Source organism: Myxocyprinus asiaticus, chromosome 18, assembly GCF_019703515.2.
Source record: "Myxocyprinus asiaticus isolate MX2 ecotype Aquarium Trade chromosome 18, UBuf_Myxa_2, whole genome shotgun sequence".
Lineage (NCBI taxonomy): Eukaryota > Metazoa > Chordata > Actinopteri > Cypriniformes > Catostomidae > Myxocyprinus > Myxocyprinus asiaticus.
The window spans coordinates 27,181,389-27,196,940 of record NC_059361.1 but is presented as its reverse complement, the minus strand read 5'-3'; the positions used below and the strand labels follow the sequence as shown (position 1 = coordinate 27,196,940).

The 15,552-nt window shown below is 39.9% G+C and overlaps 1 protein-coding gene across 2 annotated transcripts in view; it reads left to right on the top strand.

Moving 5' to 3' along the window:
* LOC127456506 (plasmanylethanolamine desaturase-like) overlaps positions 1-15,552 on the top strand; it is a 57,142-nt gene that overhangs the window by 23,480 nt on the left and 18,110 nt on the right. For both annotated transcript variants that reach the window (XM_051725033.1, XM_051725034.1), the window contains exons 3-4: positions 9,641-9,760; positions 10,105-10,196. In XM_051725033.1, coding sequence (XP_051580993.1) covers positions 9,641-9,760; positions 10,105-10,196 — 212 coding nt within the window. The remainder of the gene's footprint in view (positions 1-9,640; positions 9,761-10,104; positions 10,197-15,552) is intronic.

Here is a 15,552-nt window from a genome sequence, read left to right as displayed (position 1 = left end):
GACAAATATAAGTGTATTTTGTATATAAGTGTATTTTTTCACTTTTATTTATACTTCTGCAAGTGCAGTAAAGACAAAATATACTTATATATGAGGTCTATTCTCTAAAAGCAAGTCTAAATATCTTATATGCTGCTTCTCAGGTGAATGCATCTTTTTTTAAAGGAATTTTAGATATTTTAAAATATTTGAATTTTTAATATTATATTCAACATTCTCAGATAAAACATTTATCTTCTAAAGTATAGCTGCTAAAGAAAATGTACGTTGTTTTAAAGGAGTTTTAGATATTTATATTGGAAAACAAGCCAAAAAAACAAAAACAAATCAAAAACATATTTGTTGCAGTGTATAATGGGGTGAAGACTACCCTCTCTCACCTTTCTGTTTACTTCAATCCATCTTTAACTCACAAAAAAAAAAAACCTTCTCTCTTATTAATAAAGCTGCGTATTGCCAATTTTCTTCATGATAAGAAATGCACAGTGACACATATATTATGATTTAATAAGTCGCGAGCCATCACGTTATCATCTAGCTGCAGCAAGCACGTGCGCTTGAGGGACGAGCGTCCCCGCGCCAGAGTGTGCCTCAGCCGGGTGCAGTTTCAGTCTCTCCCCCTTAGATAGGGACACTTCGCACAACTCATAGAAGAGGTGCTGACCGCACAGAGAACTGCCAGTTTCGGAGTTTGTAGTTATTTACATGACCTGCTTCCTTATTATTTGAATTTTACTAAAGCTATAACACATTAAATATAACCGCATTAAAGATGTAACACCGGGGTGTTTCTTTAAAGACGCTCGACACACAAGTTTTGCTTCAGCGGAGCAGCAGTTCTTCCTCCATTATTCCACAACGAGAGTGCTTCTGTATTTAATTATTTGGTATTTTTTTATAATTTCATCATACTTAATACTAACTACATCACCTGAAGCTGTGAAAGTTTGGAGTGCATCTGGATTGTGAGCTGTGTTTTCTTCCTCTCCTCAGTCAGGTGTGAGCTGCAGTGCTTGTGAACCATCAAGTCAAGTCATTTTTATTAGTATAGTGCCTTTCACAACACACATTGTTTCAAAGCAGCTTTACAGAAGATCAGGCATTAACAGAAGATAAAACTGTATTATCTATAATGTCTTAGAGTCATCATTATGTAGTTTGTTAAAATACGATTGTGAATTGTTTCAAAATAAATAATTAAATAATAATTGTATTTATAGCTCCAGTGAGCAAGCCGAAGGCGACTGTGGCAAGGAACACAAATCTCCATAAGATGTTGGTTAATGGAGAAAAATAACCTTGGGAGAATCCAGACTCACTGTGGGGGCCAGTTCCCCTCTGGCTAACATCATGAATATAATGCTAATATTACTTATGTACAGGTGCATCTCAATAAATTAGAATGTCGTGGAAAAGTTCATTTATTTCAGTAATTCAACTCAAATTGTGAAACTCGTGTATTAAATAAATTCAATGCACACAGACTGAAGTAGTTTAAGTCTTTGGTTCTTTTAATTGTGATGATTTTGGCTCACATTTAACAAAAACCCACCAATTCACTATCTCAAAAAATTAGAATACATCATAAGACCAATAAAAAAAAAAAACATTTATAGTGAATTGTTGGCCTTCTGGAAAGTATGTTCATTTACTGTATATGTACTCAATACTTGGTAGGGGCTCCTTTTTGCTTTAATTACTGCCTCAATTCGGCGTGGCATGGAGGTGATCAGTTTGTGGCACTGCTGAGGTGGTATGGAAGCCCAGGTTTCTTTGACAGTGGCCTTCAGCTCATCTGCATTTTTTGGTCTCTTGTTTCTCATTTTCCTCTTGACAATACCCCATAGATTCTCTATGGGGTTCAGGTCTGGTGAGTTTGCTGGCCAGTCAAGCACACCAACACCATGGTCATTTAACCAACTTTTGGTGCTTTTGGCAGTGTGGGCAGGTGCCAAATCCTGCTGGAAAATGAAATCAGCATCTTTAAAAAGCTGGTCAGCAGAAGGACGCATGCAGTGCTCCAAAAGTTCTTGGTAAACGGGTGCAGTAACTTTGGTTTTCAAAAAAACACAATGGACCAACACCAGCAGATGACATTGCACCCCAAATCATCACAGACTGTGGAAACTTAACACTGGACTTCAAGCAACTTGGGCTATGAGCTTCTCCACCCTTCCTCCAGACTCTAGGACCTTGGTTTCCAAATGAAATACAAAACTTGCTCTCATCTGAAAAGAGGACTTTGGACCATTGGGCAACAGTCCAGTTCTTCTTCTCCTTAGCCCAGGTAAGATGCCTCTGACGTTGTCTGTGGTTTAGGAGTGGCTTAACAAGAGGAATACGACAACTGTAGCCAAATTCCTTGACACTTCTGTGTGTGGTGGCTCTTGATGCCTTGACCCCAGCCTCAGTCCATTCCTTGTGAAATTCACCCAAATTCTTGAATCGATTTTGCTTGACAATCCTCATAAGGCTGCGGTTCTCTCGGTTGGTTGTGCATCTTTTTCTTCCACACTTTTTCCTTCCACTCAACTTTCTGTTAACATGCTTGGATACAGCACTCTGTGAACAGCCAGCTTCTTTGGCAATGAATGTTTGTGGCTTACCCTCCTTGTGAAGAGTGTCAATGATTGTCTTCTGGACAACTGTCAGATCAGCAGTCTTCCCCATGATTGTGTAGCCTAGTGAACCAAACTGAGAGACCATTTTGAAGGCTCAGGAAACCTTTGCAGGTGTTTTGAGTTGATTAGCTGATTGGCATGTCACCATATTCTAATTTTTTGAGATAGTGAATTGGTGGGTTTTTGTTAAATGTGAGCCAAAATCATCACAATTAAAAGAACCAAAGACTTAAACTACTTCAGTCTGTGTGCATTGAATTTATTTAATACACGAGTTTCACAATTTGAGTTGAATTACTGAAATAAATGAACTTTTCCACGACATTCTAATTTATTGAGATGCACCTGTATAGTGCAAGTCATGGTTTAAAATTATTAAACTAAGAAAGTGTTAAGGGTCAATGTGTAAAACAAAGATTTAATATGAACTGTAAGATTAATGACTAATGTCTTTGAAGTCCATCCTGGATTAACAGCAGAAGTTCACATAGATGCATTGTCCTTGTTAGATGGCTGATAAAGGGTTTTGTTGGCAATTAAATGATAATCTGTGCATTCCATTTCAAGAGTGTAGTCCATCATTAGACCGAGGTGATGAAGGCAGAGATCAGTTAGGTGCATCGCAGTTCAGCCTGGCCGGTAATTTCGGTGAGGTCTATCCTAAGTCCAAGGTTCAGGCTATAGCATATGAAGTATCCTATGTCTTATGGTTGGAGTTGGCATCAGTTCATCCTCTGAAGTCCATTGTAATAGACTGAAGTGATGTTTGGCTAGCACCAGCTGCTATTAGTCAGGAGCTGGATCTGGCCGGTTCTGGTGACCTCAGCAAAGGAGTCCTGAGGTTGAGACAGGGAAACAAATAAAATAATATTAGCATAGATGCCATTCAATTTATTGCAGAGTTATAGATCATGATCACTGTTTCTGTTTCCGGCAGACCAAACTAAAGCAGCCTAATTGTTTGTTCAAGGATAAATTAGGTGTATGCCTGGCTAAATAGATGAGTCTTTAGTCTAGACTTAAACTGAGTGAGTGTGTCTGCATCTCGAACAGTGTTGGGGATACTATTCCATAGTTTAGGAGCCAAATATGAAAAGGATCTACCTCCTTTTGTGGATTTTAATATTCTAGGAACTATTAACAGGCCAGAATTTTGCGATTGTAATGAACGTGATGGAATATAGCGTGGTAGAAGGTCACTTCAGTACTTCAGAGCTTGACCATTCAAAGCTTCATACGTAGTTAACAGAATTTTAAAATTAATATGAAATTTAACAGGTAGCCAATGTAACGATGATCAAATGGGGCTAATATGATCATATTTCTTGGTTCTCGTCAGCACTCTGGCTGCTGCCTTTTGAACCAATTGAAGTTTATTTATTGATCTTGCTGGACATCTTCCCAGTAATGCAGTACAATAATCTAATCTTGAGGTCATGAACGCATGAATTAGTTTTTCGGCATCAGCAACAGAGAGCATGTGTCGTAATTTAGCAATATTTCTTAGGTGGAAGAATATAACACCTAAGTTCTTCGCTGTTGAAAATGATGTAACAGTACATCCATCGAGAGTCAAATTATATTTTAGCGGCTTATTTTTAGAGGTTTTTGGTCCAATAATTAGTACCTCTGTTTTGTCGGAATTGAGTAGAAGGAAATTTCTGGCCATCCAATCTTTTATTTCATTGATACACTCTGCTAATTTGGAGAATTGTGAAATCTCATCAGGTTTTGAAGAAATATAAAGTTGGGTATCGTCGGCATAACAGTGGAAACTTATTCCATGATTCCTGATAATATCTCCCAGGGGAAGCATATACAAGGAGAAAAGCAAAGGCCCTAAAACTGATCCCTGTGGCACTCCATACTTTACTTTTGTTTGGTTTGACAATTCCTCATTTACAGAGACAAAGTGAGAGCGGTCTGCTAAATAGGACCTAAACCATGCTAATGCAACTCCACAAATGCCAACATAATTCTCCAGCCTATTCAAGAGAATGTTGTGATCTATCGTGTCAAAAGCAGCACTAAGATCTAAAAGCACTAGAAGTGAAATGCAGCCTCGATCAGATGATAAGAGCAAGTCATTTGTAACTCGGATAAGTGAAGTCTCTGTACTGTGATGAGGCCTAAATCCTGACTGAAATTGTTCATATACTATTTATCTGTAGAAATGAACATATTTGGGAGGATACTACCTTTTTCTAGTATTTTCGACATAAACAGGAGATTTGAAATTGGTCTATAACTAGCCAGTTCTCCAGGATCAAGTTGTGGCTTCTTAATAAGCGGTTTGATAACTGCCATTTTAAAGTTTCTTGGGACATGTCCTAAGGATAGCGAGGAGTTAATAATATTAAGAAGAGGTTCTGAGATTACTGGGAATACTTCTTTTAAGAACTTGGTTGGTATTGGATCTATCAAATATGTTGTGGCTTTGATGTTTCGATAAGTTTTGTTAGCTCTTCATGACCTATGACAGCGAAGGATTGAAGTTGCATGTGAGGAAAATTATGAGACTGTTTTCTGAGGTACTGTGACAGATGATTGCATAATTCCAATTTTATTTCTGATTATTTCAATTTTATCAGTAAAGAAATTCATGAAGTCATTACAATTGTGCTGTGATGGAATATCTGGTTCAGTCGATGCTTTATTCCTAACCAATTTAGCCACAGTACTGAATAAACACCTAGGATTGTTGTGGTTATTTTCTATGAGTTTGCTAAAATATGTTGACCTGGCAACTTTTAGTGCCTGTCTGTAGCTACAGACACTATCCTTCCATGCGCTGCGAAATACCTCTAATTTTGTGTTCTTCCACTTGCCCTCCAATTTCCGAGCTGCTCTCTTGAGAGCATGAGTGTGATCATTGTACCATTGTGCAAGGATTTTTCTTTAATTTTCTTTAATCGAAGGGGGGCGACACTATCAAGAGTGCTAGAGATGACTGTATTTATATTATCTGTTATTTCATCAAGTTCTTCTAGGCTTTGGGGTTTACTGAGTGTATGAGATAGATCTGGAAGATTATTAGTGAAGCTATCTTTAGTGGTCGAAAGAATAGTTCTACCTGAATGATAGCATGGTGTAGATTGAGTAACATTAGCTGATAGCAGCATACAAGAGACGAGGTAATGATCTGAGATGTCATCGTTCTGCGGCAGAATTTCTATATTATCAACATCAACTCCATATGACAGAATTAAATCTAGCGTATGATTATGGCGATGAGTTGGTCCTGTTACATTTTGACTGACTCCAAGAGAGTTGAGAATATCAATAAATGCTAATCCCAATGTGTCATTTTCATTATCTGTGTGAATGTTGAAGTCACCAACAATTAAAGCTCTATCTTCAGTAACTGCAAGATATGATAAAAAATTTGCAAATTCACCAAGGAAATCAGAATAAGGCCCGGGAGATCTATATACTGTAGCAAGGGTAAAAGACGACAGAGTTTTTTTATTTATATCTATATCTGACAGTGTCACATTGAGCATTATTAGTTCAAAAGACTTACATTTATATCCTGTCCTCTGAGTAACCCCAAAAACTTCACTGTAAATTGTAGCAACACCTACTCCTCGACACTTCAGACGAGGCTCATGTTTATAACAATAACCTGGGGGAGAAGATTCATTTAAACTAATATATTCATCCGGTTTAAGCCAGGTTTCAGGCAAACAGAGCACATCCAAACAATGATCTGTAATAATTTCATTTACAATTAGTCCTTTGGTAGAAAGAGATCTAATGTTTAGTAGCCCTATCTTTATATGGTGTTTATGTTTAATTTGTTTGTTTTGTTCAAGTTTGAACTTAATAAAAAAAATTCTAAATGATTTAGTGAGGGTTTTGTGTTTGGTAGTTCAGGGTACAGACACAGTCTCTATATGATATCTAGGTGATACAGTCTCTATGTGTTGTAGCTTATGTGACCTGTGTGACGTCTCAAGGCAGCTAGCAGACGTTCGGATTAACCAGTTTGTCTGCTTCCTGAATTGGGCCCCAGTTAGTCAAATACTATCATTATTAAGACTATGAGCCAAATTACTAGAGAGGAGAGCGGCACCTTCCCCAAAACTCTTCCAATTGTCTATAAATCCTATGCTGTTCTCCAGACACCACTCAGACATCCAGCTATTCAGTAACACTAATCTACTATAATCCTCGTCACCACGACAAGCAGTGAGGGGGCCAGAGCATATTACAGTGTCTGACACTGTTTTTGCAAATTGACACACCTCTTTAACATTATCTCTATTGATCTCTGACTTGCGAAGCCGGACATCATTAGTGCCGATATGAATAACAATTTTAGAAAATCTACGTTTAGCATTAGCCAGTACTTGTAAATTTGATTTGATGTCAGATGCTGTGGCACCCGAAATGCATTTAACAACAGTGGCTGGAGTCTCTATTTCCATGTTCCTTACAATAGAATCACCAATAACAAGGGCTCTTTCAACATGATTCTCAGTGGGTGCATCAGTGAGTGGGGAGAATCGATTTGAAACCCTAACAGGAACGGGAGAATGGTGTCGCTATGCTGAGCGAGTATGCCGCCAAGACGTCACCCAAATGCCCTGCTGTGGGGACTCTACAGCCGGAACCAAAGTGTGTGTGTTGCTCTCTGTACTGCCCGCATCCGAAACAGTATATACCGGCTTCTCTTTCTCACTGACCTCCACTAGCATTTGGATGCGTGCCACTAACTTATGAACCTTCTCCAATTCCTTACATTTATCACATGTGAATCCCTCACTGCTGACGGAAGAGGCTATTGTAAACATGTGACATGCAATGCAGGATGAAATAACATAAGCGGATGCCATGACTTACAGCAATTGTTTGTTGTTGTTGTTGGTTGTTCCTGAGTGGTGAGGGTTTGAGATCGATGTGAATACCTCACACAGTTTTTTGTTGTTATGGTTGTTCTTGATAGGCGGTGCTTTGAGATGGATGCAATAATACGTGTAACACAGAGGAGAAAAAACAGGTGCGCCCAGTTTAATTGCGATAAAAATAGAAAGCGGATTCACATTGAAAATGCACGCAGTTGAATCGCGATAAGAGAATAATGCAGGGGGAAACCCGATGCGCACTGAAAAATGGCAGATATTAAGGATTAAAGGCTGAAAACAGATAGATAAGCGATGCTAAAAAAGCTAGCAGGCTACAAACACAGACTCGAGCTAGGCGCCAGAAGCAACAGGTAAAATACACACAGATGAAACAGTAGAAGAGCGGAAAAACCCGAAACACGTGGTAAAATGACAAAGGATAAAAAGACGAACGTATGAGAATAAGAATAAGCAATGCTAAGCAAGCAACAAACACTCGTGCAGTGTGCAGTCAGCAACAGGAACAGGAAGTCCAGTGATATGTACCTGTTAGAACCCATTAGAGTTTCATATGATCTCATGTTACATTAAATGACATCAAACGACTGTTAGACAATGAAAATGTTTTTATTGTCGATGTTGCCGATAATGTCGACTAATCGTTTCAGCCCTAACCTGGGATGGCATGAAGGTTAATGAAAACAGTGTGAAAAGCAATATTTTTATTTTTAATTAATTGAATATTTTTAACTAGATCTTCACTGTATTTCTTGCTTAAAAAAGTATTAATCTAATTGGCTACAGTAGTTTTTTGGTAGAAATGGTGGTTCCACTGATTGAAAAAATAAACTTGGTCAATTCACACCCAAACGTCTAATGTGAAAGCAACATGAGACCCTGAAATGCCAGGATTGATAACAGTGCATTGTGGAAAACAAGCTGTTAGGTTAAGAATGCCATTGGCTGGGGCTCTCATAACTGTGCGACTGAGATGTAAGGCAGGCTTATGTGTGTAATATAAAAACCATTGTCCAGAGTTGGCGCATAGTGTTGGTTGGCCCATTGAGGTGCTATAAATAGCTGTCATCAGTATCTTCTTCTCAACCTCCTCACGTTCCCAATCCACTCAGGATGGCTCCTCTAATGGCATTAAAGTTTTATAAGAGCTGAGTCCAATGCGCCTTTCCATGCCCTAATCTGCCCAACAGCAGAGAGAAAGAGAGAACGATTGAGTGAAAAGAAAGGTAACAAAGGGAGAAGGGAAGACAGAGGTTGTAGAATGCAGTTAGATACTGAATATGCAAGTTTTTAAAAATAGAGATGAAGGATATGGTGAGAGATGGGAGACATGTAGATGTGGCTGGTGTCCATATAGACTAATTCTCAGCTCTGTTGTGAATAATGCATTAGCACTTTAATCATCCTCCACCGTCGCCTGCAGTGCCACGCCGCTGTCATGGTGGTCTGAACAGTGCCTGTCGTGGCCCCCCCATCCGTGCCCTGTGCCCTGACCTGGGATATCTAGCTGTGTCAGGCATACGTTGCTATCACAAGAGATCCTGACCCTCGCCTCTCTCTACAGCTTGTCCTAGTCTAATCGATTACTCCTGAGCACATGCGATAATGGGACACACACTACCTGCACACACTGTTACACACGTTCAGCTCGTCTCCTGTCTGCCGACCCCGATGACCTTTTGGACTTCTGAGAGATGTCGACTTGCTGCTATCTCTGACCTCGCAATGGTCACTGTATTTAACCTATTCCGTTACTTAGAAGAATTAATGATAGCCAATAGACGACACTTTTAAGTCATCTTTCTACTTAGTTTCTCTTGCGACAGCAGCCTCTAACAGTATAACTGGTAACCAGTGTACTGTAAATTGTGTTTTGAATGCTGGTCCACAACACGGATGCTGGTGTAATGGTGCTCCAACAAGGGTCTATGACTAGCTTAACCAGCAAGACGTCCTTGGTTAATCAGCATCACCAAAATAACCATACTGGTTGACCAGCGGCATCATCAGCTAAGTTTTGCAGGTACACAACATGCATAAACCAGCAAGAGATTTACGTTTTGGTTAAGATGGTCTTCAAAGCAAGGACCTTTTTATTTTGGATGTACAGTTTTTTTTGCTCATGTACCTTGTACATGTGTGTTGTTGTTGTAGGAAAGAGACTGCAGGAGTGGATTTGTGTGATTTTGTGCCTCTCACTCTTCGTTGTAAACTTCTCCTTCCTTCTCCTCAACTTTTCCACTGTGCACATCTACAAAATCATCTTTGGCATCGGTAAGTCTTTGGATTTGTCATGGTCTTTCTGTTTATATCTTCCTTTGGTTTTCTACAAAAGTTCTACTGTCATTATTGCCAGGAGTGTAGCAACTCTTATGATTATGAGTCATAAGTTCATCCCACCCCCACCCCCCCCAAATTAATTAATTAAGAATTAATGATAGCCAATAGACGACACTTTTAAGTCATCTTCCTACTTAGTTTATTTCTACGCCTCTTGAAGAGAAACCCATCTGTTGTAGTGCAAGTCTGTGATGGTCTGTCTCATGGTCACCTTTATCTTAGGACTGACATTATTCAAAACTGGTCTCTCTCTCATTCTCTCTCCATCTTTCTCTCAGTGACTGGTATCGTAACAGCAGACTTTGCCTCTGGGATGGTACATTGGGGGGCTGATACATGGGGCTCAGTGAACATCCCAGTAATTGGGAAGGTAAGAAAATAATGGGCCACTGCCATTAGATCTGTGTACTGCTGGCTCTCTAAGAGGCCATGGCTGAGGCACTGATGCTTAATGGGATTTACCCAAGTAGGATGTTTTCCTGGATCAAATTTCTCTATAATAACATCAACAATAACATAATAACATTAATAACAAAGTAATATCCAATCAGATTTTAGGGTTAAGATAGAGCTGGGGTTAGGGGTATGGCTATGAATGGCTGCTTTCCCATCATCGGACCAGTGCGAGCCAGGGCTGTCAAATGGACAGTTGGTGCCAATAGTCTCGGACCTCGAGCTGTGAGACCAAAATCTATCTGCATTTCCACCATCAGGCCAATAGCTCCTGAGCTTTGCAATAAAACCCGCCCTTAATATGCCGCTCTGGTGCCAACATCACACCCATTTCACAAGCAAGAGAGAAAATCAAGCTGAGGTATCAGATTCTGGAGACAAGCTAACCCTCAAAATTAACACAGATTTGTACTGTCACAATTTTTTTTTTTTATCCCAAACCGGTACCAGTGTGCACAGGATACACAGCTTAGCAATTTCGACAAAAACAGACTTAATGACGTCTTCGTTCAGCAGACCTTCTCCACCCCGGGGAATTTCTCCCTTCTTGCTTTCCTAGAGCGCCGCGTCTTTGCCCCTCCCTCCTAACCCCGACTCTCAACCCCAAAGGGTGCAAGGAATACCCTGGAGGGTTACATTAATGCATAGTATGGTCACACTCTCTTTGCCCAATCAGAGAAAAGGTCACACCCTCACTGTCCAATTAAAAAGCAGCCGACACTTGCTCTTTGTGTTGGACAAGTAGGAGTCATGAATCTAGGAGCGTTTATGTGTTTTTATTCTGACAGGGGTCATTGGGGTATTATGTGGAAGGGGACTGTAGACTGGCAGTGAAAAAATGGCCTAAGCTAAAAAAAAACCTAAGCTAAATCTGGTCCCCTGTGCCAATAATTACTTCTGAAAAATGGATTGTTAAATATGATTACAGTGAAAGACAATGACAAGTGTACAAGTGCAATGATCATAATACACTTGACAAAGAGAATGGCCATGATATTTTCACAATTTAAGGCCTGCTTATAAGTAGTTCACTAAGTCTAAGTAGTCTATTGTTAGTTCAATAGTTTACCTCTATGAATCTTCAATGTAGAACTAACACTGAAAGGGATAGTTCACCCCAAATTAAGAATTTCGCAGGGTTCCCACAGTCATGAAAAACCTGAAAATATCAGGGAATTTTTTTATTTTGTTTTTAGGCCAGGAAAAGTAATGGAAATGAAGTCCTTAAAAGTCATGGAAATCTCTATAGTGAATATAAATTTGTCTCATTATGCTCTGCTCTAAAATATTTAATCACCTTAAAATTGCTCTCGGTTAGAACTTGTGTTAAGTGTAACTTGCGTTCAAGCCAAAGTGATGTCTGATTTGCGAGTGAATCTTTTAAGTATGATCTTTTCAGTTAATCGGCTGAAATGGTTTACAGATCGCTCTGAATGATTCAGAAGTCTGAATCCAAATTATTTTTTAAAATGTTTCCAGAAATCACAAATTACTGGAATACTAATGGAATTTCATTGGTCAAAAAGGGTGGGAACCCTGGTGGTGTTATTATTTTAAGTTGTTCCATGATTTTCTTTCTTCTATGAAACACAAAAGAAGAAATTTTGGAGAATGCCCGGGTAATTTTTTTCCATTACAAAGGCAATGAATGATATGAGGTGTCAAGACTCAAAAAGGATGTAAAATCACCACAAAAGTGTGAAGTGTAAGCGTGAACCAGTGTGAACAAAATTCTCTCATGAAAGTGCGTTGAGTTTTTTTATCGTTTTTCGGTGAATAATGACTTAAAGGAATAGTTCACACACATATTATAATTCTCTCATCATTTACTCACCCTTATGCCATCTCAAACTCATATGACTTGCTTTCTTCTGGGGAACACAAACAAAGATATTTCAATGGAGATATGATGTGAATATATGCATACAATTCACATCAAATCATGATCGTACCTTGGAGACCGCAGATGGATAACTTTATAGTGAAAAAGGAGTTAAAATTTGGTCTGTTCTCACTCAAAACAGATCATATAATTTCAGAAGACATGGATTATCTTTATGTCCTTTTTGGAGCTTGGACATGCTGGATTCCATTTACTTGCATTGTATTGATATAGTCACATCAAATCTCCATCAAAATAGCTTTTGTGTTTAACAAAAGAAAGATCATCCGAGATTGAGACGGCATAAGGGTGAGTAAATGAGATAATTTTTGGGTGAACAATTCCTTTAAATTTGGGTCTGTTCTTCACACAAATCTTTTTTGTCATGAGTCATGTGTGGAGTTATTTCATGATTATATAGTGATTTTTCATTCTTTTGAGTCTTGATATCTCGTCACCATTCATTGCCTGTTTGGCTGAATAATCCGTCAAAGCTTCCTTTTCTCCGGCCAGTGTGTGCTGTATAAAGATGGTGCCTTGCTTCATAAAAGGGTGCCATGTTTGCATTCTGGTCGTTGATGCTCCGAGTTGTCCTACATGACCGTGACTCTGATGCTGTGAGCCAGCCATGACTGGTTTCTATTGAGAAGGTCATTTGAACGGACTGTTCGGCCCCTGCTGTGGATCAGGCCAAGGGGCCCCGAATTCTCTCGCTTTCATCAGCGTCCGTCTGTGCTGTAAAACTGCTCAGCCACACCGCCCCACCGTGAAGGGGTTTCCAGCCGGCTCTGCAGCCACCGTTGATCCTTCTGCTGTCGAGGATAATTAGGATCTGCCACCTGGGAGTGATCGAACTTCAAAAAAAGCAGGGGAATTTACAGACATCCAGAACACAGCGCTTTAAGACCCTTAACCAGCAGATTTAAGGCGGCACTTAGCGGGCCGATATATATGGCTTTTTGTCCACATGTTTCAAACAAGAAGCACCAACTTGAGGGAGAATCATTAATGACCGTGATTAAACAAGCACTTAAGAGCAAAGAGCGCAGGAATGAGGAAGAAAGGCAAGAGAAATTAAATGGATCTCTCATGTGCGCTCTGGGTTAAGGGTGGGGGAGGACAGGCTACTGTCTTCGGCTGGGTTGCTAGGGCAATCCGAAGATGTGAGTCATGATAAGCAGAAGGCGGGTAAGGGTGAGGCGAGGCAGGCCGTTAAACAGTGTGGGATTAGCAGCGGCGAGGCACAGGTTTGCCACGGCATGCCGGTGAGGAGACATGCACACTGTGTGCCGTCTGGGGCTTAGCACTCTTTTAATCTCACGCACAGAGAGCGAGAAAGGAAACGAGGAGAACAGGAGGGAACATAATTGTCGAAATATCAACAGATAGTTTTCTCCGCTCCAGCAGAGTGTCGCCACGCGCTTTCAGATATAGGTGTGATTGAGTTCAGCCCACAAGCACGCCATAATGACATTTTTCCCCCAGTGCTCTGACTCTGAAATGCTGTGGTAATGTGGCTCCAAACGATTCCTCTTTATGTGGAAAATAAATTACCTTCGTTCTTGTATTTTCCTTTGTGCTTATACGATCATTTGTCTTACTCCCTTTCATTTTGCGACACCCGCGCAGTCGCAGATGGGCGCCCGTCTCAAAGCAGCACTCCTGGGCGTGAGTGACAGGTGCTGCTGGGTTATGGTTTTTCATGATGCAGGATCTGAGCCATGGGGAAGTGCTGTTTAATGCTGGGTTATCTCTCCGCTCCATAATGTGTAGCCCACGATGCAGCTCCATCTTTTTCATTTAGGCCCTAGTAATGCTAACCCGCCAATTTGCGTCTTTCAGTCAACATCTTACTCCACACCATCCTGTCTTGTGATTCAGGATCAGTACGAAACTCCATAATGTGTAGCTCATTCCCCATCTTTCATTTAGGCCCTTTTAATGCTAACACGACAGTTTGTGTCTCTGTCAGTCAACATATAATCGCCCCATCTTGTCTTAAGGCTCAGGATCGGTAAGAAACTTAGAGCAGAAGATTGTTAGGTAAATCCCATTTCTCTTTCTCATTCTTCAGTGTTTTTACAGTAGTGCCTATCACAGCCTGTTCACTAAGCCTACATTTCACACAGACTGTGTTTGGGATTGACTACTGTATTTACTAATTGTCCTGTTCATACAATAGCTTAAAGGAAAGGTTCGAACGCTGTCTTTATTGATGAATAACCAAAGTCAAGCCCCTTATTTATTCTGGATATAGCCATCTGTACTGTAATTATAGTGAAAGTGACAAATGTAAATATCAAAGAAGGTAATTTCTATAAGACCAGAAATTTTTATCACAATTGACATGACGTTAATTAAAAGTGCACAAAGTGATTTTTTGGGTTAATTGACCCTTTGCTAAGCCCTACCCTAAAAGCATTTCTGACCAGTCCTATCTTAGCAACTGTTGCTGTGCTCATTTCTCTGACAAGCACTTGCTTTTTTCCAATGAGAGTCTATGGGAGTAATGTGAGTTTGAGCAGTTTTAAGGGGAATTTTATAGAAATTACCATTACCAATTTATTTACATTTTGATTCAAGTCTTAATAAAGGTGATGGTAAATAAAGAGTTCACAGCATCATAGTGATTGTGTTTAGATGTTATGAGCCATTTTGTTCATGTACACTAATGTCAGGTGTGTAATCACCATAAAATAAAATGTTTCTCTTTGCAAGTGACTGTGATAATCATTTGCCTCAATTCTGACTCACCGTCTCCACAGTTTTCAATCAAATTACTGTGTAATTTAACAATTTATTTTACAAAAAACATCAGATAAATATGCTTTCATTCAATATGCACACTTCATTCCAGCCCACATAAAAATATTATGAATTCCATTGATGAGAATATTTTGCCAAAAACCACACAATTCACGGCACACTTCAGTTAATTCCTATGGGAAGTTCTGCAAAGCTTGTCAGAGCGAGCAGCGGTAACCAAGGGGGGCGGAGCTTAGCAAAGGGTCAATTGCTTAACCTTAAACAAAGAAACTAATAGTAATTTAGAAAAAAAATAAATAAATGATTGTGACAAGTTCTTTCAACTCTCTCAAGGAGGTAGTGGGAGAAAGGTAACAATTCAAGTTGTGGTTTTTTATTCCTCACACAAACTTCAAAAAGCTTTGTGTCTGCTGCTCAGTGACCACACATGAACACACTGCATGAACTCAAAACAGCTGTTAGAGGTGACAGTCCTTACTGTACTCAGTCTCTCTGCCTCGCTCTCCACAGACGTCACTCTGCCATGCCCCCATCACCACATACCCCCATCGCCCGACTCAGGCCGGGGAGCCATCCAGCCTGTCACTTACTCCCCATTCTTGGAGAGGAAATCCGCAACAGCCAT